General features: G+C 40.5%; 1 protein-coding gene across 3 annotated transcripts; it reads left to right on the top strand.

Moving 5' to 3' along the window:
- The first annotated feature begins 398 nt into the window (after window positions 1-398).
- LOC111223794 (NACHT, LRR and PYD domains-containing protein 12-like) lies at window positions 399-11,620 on the top strand. 3 transcript variants are annotated; one of them, XM_022748068.1, is made up of 13 exons: window positions 399-481; window positions 561-707; window positions 1,693-1,928; window positions 2,153-3,950; window positions 4,145-4,318; window positions 5,058-5,231; window positions 6,091-6,264; window positions 6,573-6,746; window positions 7,841-8,014; window positions 9,061-9,234; window positions 9,561-9,713; window positions 10,513-10,536; window positions 10,707-11,620. In XM_022748068.1, exons 1-12 carry the CDS (start codon window positions 408-410, stop codon window positions 10,520-10,522), a joined length of 3,462 nt encoding a protein of 1,153 aa, XP_022603789.1. In that variant the 5' UTR covers window positions 399-407; the 3' UTR covers window positions 10,523-10,536; window positions 10,707-11,620. The 3 variants fall into 3 exon arrangements, with proteins under 3 accessions (XP_022603789.1, XP_022603788.1, XP_022603790.1); XM_022748067.1 differs by having other exon boundaries at window positions 10,513-11,620; XM_022748069.1 differs by having other exon boundaries at window positions 2,156-3,950; window positions 10,513-11,620.
- Window positions 11,621-12,367: the final 747 nt, after the last annotated feature.

Here is a 12,367-nt window from a genome sequence, read left to right on the forward strand (position 1 = left end):
GCATGCATAACTGTATGTGAACATGTATGTACAGTATATGCCTGATGATATGCATATATGTATGTGTGTGTGTGTGTGTGTGTGTGTGTGTGTGTGTGTGTGTGTGTATATAGTTGACTTTTCAAGTTTCTAGTTTTCAGTTTCGGTTTACGGTACAGCATGGTAAGGAGTAGGAAACTACAGAACCACAGGCAGGGTGAGTGTTAATACAGCAATGCTGTTAGTTTCCTGTCAGAAAGTCAGTAAGTAAGTTTTCCTGCTGTGGGCTGTAGAGTAGAGGGAGGAAGAGTCAGAATGAACTTCGGTCCATACAAAGACACTGAGAGAAAAGGGGGAGATTGAATAGCTGTGTGTGCGTGCAGACCGATGTGACTTCTTGTAAATGGAGCGGGGAGGAGCAACTGAAAATGAAAGCGTTCAGTCAGTTCAAAATCCAAGTGGATAGCGCAGCGGAAGGGAAACAACAGAAGGCTGAGGCAGCGTGAGTGTTAATACAACATGTGTTAAAGATTAAGATTAAGATTTTGGCCGCTTGAATGTGTTACTGCTCTCCCTCTCAGACCGACTGAAGTCCAGAAGATGAGTGTTTGCGTGGAGGAAGAAGACAGAACAGAGTCTCCAGGATCCAGCTGTCCGTCTATGAAGAGTGACAAGTCCAAACACTTACCTGTAGAATTCAGTAATGAACGTGGAGCCTCAGACACAAAGTAAGAGAACTTTATAAACTCAGTTGTAACTCATTTAATTAATACCGCTAATGATATTTTTATGCCCAGCCAGGGTCACTACCGCTTTTATACAGCTGAAGCACTGTGTGGGGAAGCTTTTCAGCTAGTTTTGGTGTTCTAGCTTTTAAAGTTTTTGACATATTTTAATTTTTCTTCATGTTTTGCCCATTTGCCAGTCTATCACAACCATTCACACTCATTCCCACCTACATGCAATTGAGAGACCAATTATACCAATATGCACAAGAACAAAACAATGATATGTGTGCTTTTAGTTAAAACAGATTGTGTTTGTTTATAAGTGTAACTTGGATGAAGATCTGACCATATTTAAGGACAAATGTATACATGAATAGGAAATTCCAAAGGGTTCAAAGGGACTTTTTCTTGCCATTATACATGTCTTTGGACTAGTACCCGGACGGGAGAACATGCAAACTCCATACAGAAAGGTCCCAGCTGGCTGTCAGTTTCAAACCCGCAACCTTCTTGTTGTGAGGCAACAGTGCTAACCACTGCACCACCCATAGAAAACCTATTATTATTCTTTCCCAGTAATTTTACAGTCTTACTTTTTAAGATCACTTCTACCCTCGATGAAAACCTAACTAACCCAAGCTGAGATGCACAAAGTGACTGTAAAACAGTGAAGGACATGATCAGCTCCCTTTATGGGAAGGCTTTTACTTTGAAGTAGCTGCAGGAAGTCTTGAGTTTGTGTTGATAGCAAACTCCAGGCAGATCACTAAATGTTTAATAAGACAAATATGAAAACAGTTAATTAGTGTTTATCAAAGCAGAGGAGTTGAAATCAAAGGAACAATCGTTTTCATTACAGACTGAATTCAAACAGAAGAGTAGCTGCATTTTTACTGCTCTCTGTGACCATCTGAGCTTCTACATGGTGATAGACACATCTGGATATTTTTCAACAGTAGTCAACAAGTTATTTATGTGTTCACAGGGAGAGGACAAAGAGCGGCGTTACTATGGAGCAGCCGCTGTTGTTCTGTGCTCTGTGTCAGGACGTCCTGAAGGATCCAGTCTCTACTAGGTGTGGACACCGGTTCTGCAGACAGTGCATCACCTCATACAGGGACCAGTCTGATCCATCAGGAGACTTCTCCTGTCCCCAGTGTGGACAAAGATTCAGAACAAGACATGGACCGCAGACAGTTAGTCAGACCAGCATTATACAAAGTAAGACTGAACATCTGTCTGCTGATGTCATCATTTCTGAAAATAAACTTTTTATACAGTGCTATTTGTTAAATCACACGGCGTTGAGATTTAAGATTATTATAAATACCGCCAAATTAAAAACCTTAACTTAACTTGTCTTTAGTTTTTCTGCAGCTGATGAAAGTAATTGGCAGATTCCCAGATTCTCTTTCCTTAGTCTGACATTGTCTCTTCTCTTTCAGCAGATAGTGGTCTGCAGGAGGTTTTAGATCAACATAAGATCAGTCTGAGGAGCAGATGTGAACGTGTGACTGAAGGAACTGATGGAACAGGAAGTCAAACCCTCCTCAACAGGATCTACACTGAGCTCTACATCACAGAGGGACAGAGTGAAGAGGTTAATACCCAACATGAGGTGAGGCAGCTGGAGACAACTTCCAAGAAGAAGACCCTCCATGACACTCCAATCAGGTGCCACGACATCTTTAAAGCCTTACCTGACCAACAGAGACCCATCAGAGTGGTTCTGACGACCGGCGTCGCTGGCGTTGGAAAAACCTTCTCAGTGCAGAAGTTCTCTCTGGACTGGGCAGAGTGCTTGGAGAACCAAGATGTCGGTCTGCTGGTTCTGCTTTCGTTCAGGGAGCTGAACCTGATCAGAGATCAGCAGTACAGTCTTCTCAGGCTGCTCCATGTTTTCCATCCAACATTACAGAAGGTCACAGCAGAGCAGCTCGCTGTCTGTAAAGTTCTGTTCATCTTTGACGGCCTGGATGAAAGCAGATTTTCACTGGATTTCAACAACAGGAAGTCTGTGTCTGATGTCACACAGGAGTCATCAGTCAACGAGCTGCTGACAAACCTCATCAGGGGGAATCTGCTTCCCTCGGCTCTCGTCTGGATAACTTCCCGACCCGCAGCAACCAATCAGATCCCTCCTACATGTGTGGACAGGGTAACAGAAGTACGAGGCTTCACTGACGCCCAGAAGGAGGAGTACTTCAGGAGGAGATCCAGTGATGAAGAGCTGTCCAGCAGAATCATCTCACACATCAAGACGTCCAGGAGCCTCCACATCATGTGTCAAGTCCCAGTCTTCTGCTGGATCACTGCTACAGTTCTGGAGCACATGTTGACCACAGACCAGAGAGGAGAGCTGCCCCAGACCCTGACTGACCTGTTCTCACACTTCCTGCTGGTTCAGACACAGAGGAAGAAGCTCAAGTATGATAAGGGACATGAGGCGAGTCCACAGGAGCTGACGGAGGCTGACGGGGAAGTTCTTCTGAAGCTGGGGAGGCTGGCGTTTGAACATCTGGACAAAGGAAACATCATGTTCTACCAAGAAGACCTGGAGCAGTGTGGTCTTGGTGTCACAGAGGCCTCGGTGTACTCAGGACTTTGTACTGAGATCTTCAAAAGAGAGAGTGTGATCTTCCAGAAACCAGTCTACTGCTTTGTTCATCTGAGCGTGCAGGAGTTTCTGGCTGCAGTCTTCATGTTCCACTGTTACACAGAGAGAAAGAGACTGACAAACATCCTGCAGGACTACCTGGAAAAAGACCACAGTGACCCATCTCTGGATGTTTTCCTTAGAGGAGCCATGGAGAAATCCCTTAACAGTAAAAATGGTCACCTGGACCTGTTTGTCCGCTTCCTTCATGGCCTCTCTATGGACTCCAACCAGAGACTTTTAGCAGGTCTGCTGGGTCACACAGAGAACAGTCCAGGAACCATCCAGAGAGCCATCACCAACCTGAAGGAGATAAACAGAGATACAATCTCTCCTGACAGAAGCATCAACATCTTCCACTGTCTGATGGAGATGAAGGACCAATCAGTTCATCAGGAGATCCAAAAGTTCCTGAAGTCAGAGAACAGATCAGAGGAGAAACTGTCTGAGATCCACTGCTCAGCTCTGGCCTACATGCTGCAGATGTCACAGGAGGTTCTGGATGAGTTGGACCTGGAGAAGTACAACACATCAGAGATGGGACGACTGAGGCTCGTTCCAGCTGTGAGGAACTGCAGAAAGGCTCGGTGAGTCAGCATGTGATTAACATTATGAATCATCATTCGAGACATTTCTACAATTGTCGTATAATATTTCACGTCACACACAGTGAGATAAGAATAGTTGAACCAGTGATGAAGAGAAAATAATCAAAACAGGGTATGTGAAACTCTTTTTGTCTTTCATAATGACACATTTTGTAATTTATGTGTCACGGCAGACTTACTGATTGTGGACTCTCAGAGACTCATTGTGAAGTCGTGGCCTCAGCTCTGACGTCCAGCCCTTCCCATCTGCAAGAGCTAGACCTGAGCAACAACAACCTGCAGGATTCAGAAGTGAAGCTGTTGTCTACCGGACTGGAGAATTCAAACTGCAGACTGGAGGCTCTGAGGTCAGTTAACGGTCTGGAAATGACTGTAGGAGAAGAAAGTACTTACTGCAAAAAGAACTGCAAAAAGAAGGCAGGTCACAGTGATTCAGAGCAAGTTTATAGTTTTTAAAAAGCTTTTGTTCCCAAACGAATCATACTTCATTTAAGAATCATCTTAACTTTTTTAAGTTTAGAAATTAAACATTGAGTGTATGTGGAGATCTTTCGATCATACAGTTCAGTAAAGTTTTAAAAGCTCTAATGAAGTAAAAAACAGGGATGTGTGCAATTAGTCTGCTAAATGATTAAACATCGTGAACCTTGCTAGTGGGCACCAGAACTACTAGTCAGTTAAACTTGTATTGTAATCGTAATTGTATGATGAACATACTATTGACTTGCCCATTAAAGAAATTGTGATGAAATGTTTGTGTAGCTGTCAATTATAGTTCTTAGAAAGAAACTTGGAATCAGCCAAGAAAATTGCAGTCTCGCGGTCTCTAGCTCTAACCCGTGAGCAGTGATGTATGAAAAAAACACGCAAACAGACGAAAACTCACCATGAGACTTTTTGCAGCTGCTTTGATTCTGGGAGTGACCTGTTTCCATTAATCTTTAGTGGGATTTTGGCCATTGTGTTGTTTGAGTTTGCATATTAAACACTGATGGGAAAGACAGGAAAAGACTTGTTTTTCGCTTCTGATTTTTGAAGTAATTGATTAATTAATGATTTCATCTATATTATTTATTCTTTATACAGATTGGTGAACTGCAGTTTGTCAGAGATCAGCTGTGCGTCTCTGGCCTCAGCTCTGAAGTCCAACCCCTCCCATCTGAAAGAACTGGACCTGAGTCTCAACAAGCTGCAGGATTCAGACCTGAAGGAGCTCTGTGGTTTTCTGGAGAATCCAGACTGTAGACTGGAGACTCTGAGGTCAGTTCACTATTGTAGATCACATGATTAGAATTTGGCGGTCAAAGGTCAAGGCCATAGCAAAGGTCAAAAGCACGTTTTTTTGGATGTCATATCTCAAGACGTCCCAGAAGGAATTTCTTTACATCTGGCACAAACATTCACTTGGAGGCAAGGATGAACTGATTAGAATTTGGCAGTCAAAGGTCAAAGGTCAAGGTCACTGTGACCTCACAAAAAAAGTTTTTGGCCATAACTCATTAATTCATACGCTAACTATGACACAGTTTAAAACGAATGTCTAATAGGATAAAATTATGAAGTGATGACAGTTTATATCCCAAAGGTCAAAGGTCAACTTCACTGTGACATCAACAATGTTCTGCAAAAACACATCTGACCATTATTCAATGCTGTTACTTTGTGACTAAAGATTGTGACCATATTTCCTGCAACTTCTAGCTTTAAACGTTAAACTTCTAGCTTTAAAATGTTAAATGTTTTTCACTTTAAACCATTCGGAACATGTTCTATCATGTTTTTTGTCTGATTTGATATTTATCCTCTAGTTACAGACTTGTATTGTGTATGAATGTTGTCAGAATCAGAACCAGCTCAGTCAGACAGCAAGTGTTATAAAAGATATAAATATAATACAAATATGTACAATATGCAATATGGATGGGGGAATGTGCAATAGTTACAGGATGAAGAAACAAGTTGTGGTGACACCTGGATGATGTCTGTAGAAGGCCAACATTATGATGATCCACAATAACAGAAGGACAAAGTCACTTTACTCATATTAGAGAGAAAATCATTGTTTAGTACATATCTGATTGATTATCAATGATATCGATATGATTTATTGTTTATTCAGATTGAGGTCCTGCTGGTTGTCAAAGATCAGCTGTGCTTCTCTGGCCTCAGCTCTGAAGTCCAACCCCTCCCATCTGAGAGAACTGGAGCTGAGAGGAAACAACCTGCAGGATTCAGACCTGAAGGAGCTCTGTGGTTTTCTGGAGAGTCCAGACTGTAGACTGGAGACTCTGAGGTCAGACACCATTTTTTAGTTTTGTGCAGAGATGAATATGATGTGAAAGTTGTAGTGACACTAACCTGCAGACATATTATACTGTTCTTCACTAGAGCAAAATCCTCAAAAATATTTATTTTCTATTCCTAAACAAATGTATTAGACATTAGATCTTTTATGAAGATTATGAACATTGAGAGCTCTTTTTCACTGTTTGTATTTGTCTGTTTTTAACCTGCATCCTGTTGTTTTTAGGTGTTGGGAGTTTCCATTCTCTAAACTTCTACATTTGATACTTCATTAGCTCTATTTTATTCTTTATTCAGGTTGGGTTACTGCAATTTGTCAGCGAACAGCTGTGCTTCTCTGGTCTCCACTGTGAAGTCCAACCCCTCCCATCTGAAAGATCTTGAGCTGGGTCACAACAAGCTGCAGGACTCAGGAGTGAAGGAGCTCGGTGGTTTTCTGGAGAGTCCAGACTGTAGACTGAAGACTCTGAGGTCAGGCACCATTTGTAGTTTTTTTTTTTTACTTTGATTTCTTTAGTTTTGTGCTGAGATGAATATGATGTGAAAGTTGTGGTGACACTAAACAACAGATGGGTTTATATTTATGAAGTAAAATTCACTTACATTTATAACATTAACAATCAATCAATCAGATATAAATAAAAAATTGAATCTAATTAGATAAAACAAATAAAAGGTAATGACACATAAAATTGATGTGAGGAAATTGTGAGATTGTGAGGAACATTTGAAAACATGAAAACAAAATAAATAAAGAATTAGTATAAAGTAATAAGCATAAAACATTTTAAAACCAGGCTAAAGCAGTTTTAAGTTTGCATTTAAAGATATGTGTCATCAGCACAGCTAAGGAAAGAGACAGCGTTTCCTGATGACACTACCATGTGGGAACATACACAGATTAAAAAGTAGTGGCCCTAAAATCCATCCTTGGGGAACCCCAAAAGTTGTTTTATAGCTAGCAAAGAACTCTTTGCCAGAGATTAAATTAAGGTTTTCAACCTTCATTTAACAAGAAAAAAAAACCTTCACTGTTTAAAACACATGAAACTTTTTTTCCACACTGACATTAACAAATTCATATTCAGTATTTCCTTTATGAAGTCATGTGACTAAAGTGAAACCCACGCAGATACTCAGACCAAACACCCTGTTTATTAAATGTCGTCACCACTGCATGAAGTGAAAAGGTTTTAGATTTTATGTGAATCATCAGTCAATCAGTATAAACACAGAGCTCACTGTGATTCAGAGCCAGAACTGTGTGTAGTTATTTGTCCTATGATGACATGATGATAAATTCCAAGTCTGCTTTCTCCAGATGTGATCCAACATTATTATTTTGTTTACGAACGAGCGATCAAAGGGAATAAAGAATGGAAAATCAGAATTCCCAAACCCACAATTGTACGCCACATGTTTTACTGATCTCAAAGTGTCACAAAGTGCTGTCCCATTCCTCGTTACACCATTTGACCCCTTGCAGCCTGTCGCACTCAGAAACGTTGAAAAGTTTCAAGCAGGAACTTTGTCTTCTAAAGTCACATGTTTTATTCTTTATTCAGATTGATGGACTGCAGTTTGTCAGAGATCAGCTGTGCGTCTCTGGCCTCAGCTCTGAAGTCCAACCCCTCCCATCTGAGAGAACTGAACCTGAGTCACAACAACCTGCAGGATTCAGGAGTGAAGCTGCTCTGTGGTGTTCTGGGGCATGCAGACTGTAGACTGGAGACTCTGAGGTCAGACTCCATTTTTTAGTTCTGTGCTGAGATGAATATGATGTGAAAGTTGTGGTGAAATATTAAATGTTTTCTGTTCATTATGAAACTGTGTTTGGCACTGATCAGACTGTGTCAGAGGACGTCAGTAGAGTAGGCGGTCCTTCACTGTGGCCCAGGACACGTGTTCACACTGCTGAAAGGATGTGGATACACGTGGCGCAAACCACCTCTGAATGTGGTCTGAGGGATCGGATCTCAAATGTGTCCTCAATGCGTCTTGGGTGCGTTCATACCTGAACTTAAAGCTGCTCACTTGTGGTCAGATCACGCTTTTTTTCCTCACATCCACACCGCCAACAAATCAGAATGAACTGGGTGTGAATGTCAGATTATCAATTTCAGAAACTTTACAGAAATTGTCGGACACAGACCCGCTAATCTGACATCAGAAGGGTGTGTGGAGGTTTTGATCTCTTAAAAAAAAGGAAGTTTGCTAATGTTTAAGTTGCTTTGAACAAAAGAGACATGACAGTAATGTAATCTCTGATTCAACAAACCGCAGGTGTGTTGACTGTCTCCAGCTTCTAAACTCTGAAGACAGACTTTGGTAACACTGAAAAAATGAAAGTGCTGGCATTGTAAGTGTGAAAACAATGATTTCAAACTGTATTACATATTTGATTTTAAACCTCAAGTTAACACTTTCAAACATTTCTTCCAAACTGTCAAGTTGATTTTGGTTTTAATGTCATAATTTTCGAAGGCGGTTTGACCACAGAGATTTTATGCTGATTCACACTCAGCATCTTGTTGAGCTTCATATTTAAAAGATATATATTGTAACATTTAAAATCCAACACTTGCTGATTCACTTTTTATTTTATAAGTATTTCAGTCTCACCTTTAATTTATCCTTTTATTTCTTCAAATAAAAACAAACATAATATTCCACAAGACTAAGACAGTAAGAAATATTTTGTCAGTATTTGCTTTATGATGTGTGATGTTTACACAGGTGTTGAACAGTTTCAAGCAGGAACTTTGTCTTCTTTGTCTTCATTCAGATTGATGGACTGCAGTTTGTCAGAGATCAGCTATGGTTTCCTGGCCTCAGCTCTGAAGTCCAACCCCTCCCATCTGAGAGAACTGGACCTGAGTCACAACAACCTGCAGGATTCAGGAGTGAAGCTGCTCTGTGGTGTTCTGGGGCATGCAGACTGTAGACTGGAGACTCTGAGGTCAGACTCCATTTTTTAGTTCTGTGCTGAGATGAATATGATGTGAAAGTATTGGTCATCCTAAACTGCAGACATAAGGCAGGTATTAGGCAGACCAGATCCACAGCGAGTATCTTTAATGGCTGTTTATTCCTCAGTAGTTTAATTCAGTTACTGTGGCAGAGTAATATTGAGCCACAGATTTAAAACCATCATTTAACAAGAAAAAACCTTCACTGTTTAAAATACATTAAACTTTTTTTCCCCACACCGACAAACACTCTCTGAACAGATTCTGAAACACTGAACTTTGTCTTCTAAAGTCACATGTTTTATTCTTTATTCAGATTGGTGGACTGCAGTTTGTCAGAGATCAGCTGTGCGTCTCTGGCCTCAGCTCTGAAGTCCAACCCCTCCCATCTGAAAGAACTGGACCTGAAAGGAAACAAGGAGCAGGGTTCAGGATTGACGCTGCTGCAAGGTTTTCTGGAGAATCTGAGGTCAGTTAAGGGTTGGAGTCAGTCCATGCTGTTTTCAGTAGTATTGTAGTAAATACAGTTACTGTCTAGTATCTCACTCACTGACTCGAGTTGCAATGATTAGCTGAGTAGCATCATGTGACCCATGGCGCAAAAACTAGAAAAGCCTCACCGGTTAAAACAGAAAACGCTCAAAATTGAATAATTGTCAATAATTTATAGCTTATAGGTCCAGGTCCAGGGAGGACAGCATCTGGGTCTGGACCTGGACCGCAGTCCACCTAGTGACCTCAGCCAGTGGCTAACATTACGCAATCTACCACTTGTGACTGGACAATCTTTTTCCAAACAAGTAGGACCTTTAACGTCTGTCTGTCCATAAATTGTTTTGTTTAAATATTTTCAATAGAAGTTTCTCTATTAGTTTTACTTATATCTCAAAAGCCAATCAGATGTTCAAATCCCACAGACACACAATGACTTTTAAATGCAACATCAGTAAATCCATCACTTAACTGCAGTAATGAAACCTTCATGACTCTCAGCAGCTGCTATTTCCACCGTGGACATGAGTGAACGGACTTGATGCTAAAAGTCTCTGCAGGTCTGTGAGCTTCCAGCTCAGTGTGTTCACTCCAGCACGGTAACATGAGAGCTGGAAGGAAGCAATCTACGCTCCTCAGCTGCTCCACTTCTGGTCTGAGCAGGACTGAAGTCCCTGCTGCTCCTTATGCTGAATGTGCTGCATCACTGACTGACGGCTGATGAATCGAGTCTCTGTGAACACTGATTTATCACCTCTGTTGTCTTCTCTCAACAGATGGAAGTGATGATCTTTTTAAACGTGAGTGGTCGAGGCTCCGACTGGGCCATGTTACTGGGAGGTAATAGAGTGGAGAGGAGAGCTTCACTCTGAGACTCCTGACTCTCAGTGCTGCAGCCTGAACTGATCTGAGAACAGCTCCACTGTTAGACACATGTTCAGTCCACCATCATCCCTGTGTGTTCCTCTAGATCATCATCAGTGAATCTGGACTGCTCTGCTGCTACTCTGCCCTTCTACACACTCTCTGCAGACACACTGAGACTCCTCCACCTCCTCCACCTGGACTTTATCTGGTCTTTTTTATTTATTTAGATATTGTGAACCCAAACTGACTGCAGATCAGTTCTGTTTATGACAACATAGCTGTAGATTCACACTAAATGGTCTCAAGGTTGAAACTATGTAGAATCAGATGCTTTTACAGTATTGTTTCATGTTGCAGTCCCACCATGTAGAATGATTATTGTATTGTATATTGTAATGAGTATTATAGGTAATTTCCACATTACATTTCTAAACAATCTTATAAGTTTAAAGTATTTAAAAGCAACATCTGACCTGCACAGTTTTTACTGGGCTCCTGAAAACCACTTCGAGACTTCAGCTCATTCAAAACTAGTTCTCCTCCATATACACAAGGCCTTTTAATGAGCTATGACCAAGTTATATTGTTAGCTCCCTGACTAACTATACAGTATACTACACCTCCAAGAACACTGACACTCGTCAGCCTTTGTCAATTACTCCCCAAAGCCGTGAAACACACTATGTATAGATATCGGAGAAGCCAGCTCACTTAATATTAATATTTTGTTTTATTGACTTTGACTTGACTTTTATGGATTGCACTTTTACTAGCGAAAGTGTAATTTGTTCCATTTTTATTGATTTTATTGCTGACTGACGGGTTGCTTGATTTTAAAATATTTATGGATTCATTCCTTTTTTTATTTTGTTTTCATCACCGCCTTGCTGGTGACACTGCTTCTAGTTTTATTTGCACCATAATATAAAGACACTTATTCTATTTATGAATGCTTGAATTAACTCTGTTGCCTTGTATGACCTGCCTGTCTTATCCTGCTGCTCTGTGTAAAACACTTCGGAAAAGCGATTTATAAATAAAGATAATTAGGAGTCCATGCCCAAGTTGCGAACCCTACAGTAATCACTCAGATTTTCGATATTATTTTTATTTTTCCGTTGTTGAATGTGGTACTGCACCGTAAAAGTTATGTAAGTGAAATTATCAGGGGTGGTATAGAATGGTCCACGAGCAGGTGCTGCTATAATCAAAGGGTGTTTTGGCCAGTAACTCCCACATTGTACATTCAAAAACTTTACAGCCACATGTTCCCTGAATGTAGCCGAATCTCTTGGTATAGGCCATTACCATTTCCACCTATTCCACAAAACTTGATGAGATGCATAAGGCACAAAAATGTGCAAAAGTGTGTTTCCAAATCTTAAACCCATTAAGTCAGGTACTCTTGCCATGATGTTAAATGAGAAAATACTATTTATAAAGACTAACATTCTATTTTAAGCCATTTTTCCTTGGAACATGGCAATTTTCACGTCTGTATTTAACAACTTGACATTTGTGTCGAAAATATCACCAATAAATGTTGTGTTTTTTATCAAATCTTTATTATTGTCAGGATTATATGTGTGTCCCTATGAAAATAAGATTTAAAAAAAATAAAATAAAAACATGCTTTTTTTTTTGTTGAAATGTAATGATTCATGTGTGTCCCTCATTTTGATCTACCACCCGTCACACTAACATGTCTATAAAACATCACAGAGAGTAAGTGACATCATTTGAGGCTTTGGAGCAGCCAGGAAC

This window comes from Seriola dumerili, unplaced genomic scaffold, assembly GCF_002260705.1.
Source record: "Seriola dumerili isolate Sdu_G_001 unplaced genomic scaffold, Sdu_1.0 BDQW01000116.1, whole genome shotgun sequence".
Taxonomy (NCBI): Eukaryota; Metazoa; Chordata; class Actinopteri; order Carangiformes; family Carangidae; genus Seriola; species Seriola dumerili.

Bases quoted from the DNA above. Each gene is read 5' to 3' on its own strand.
- LOC111223794 (XM_022748067.1), top strand. From the start codon at position 408: ATGAAAGCGTTCAGTCAGTTCAAAATCCAAGTGGATAGCGCAGCGGAA. The intron at 482-560 runs GTGAGTGTTAAT...TCTCCCTCTCAG, and splicing joins CAACAGAAGGCTGAGGCAGC to ACCGACTGAAGTCCAGAAGA. The intron at 9,235-9,560 runs GTCAGACTCCAT...TTCTTTATTCAG, and splicing joins TGTAGACTGGAGACTCTGAG to ATTGGTGGACTGCAGTTTGT.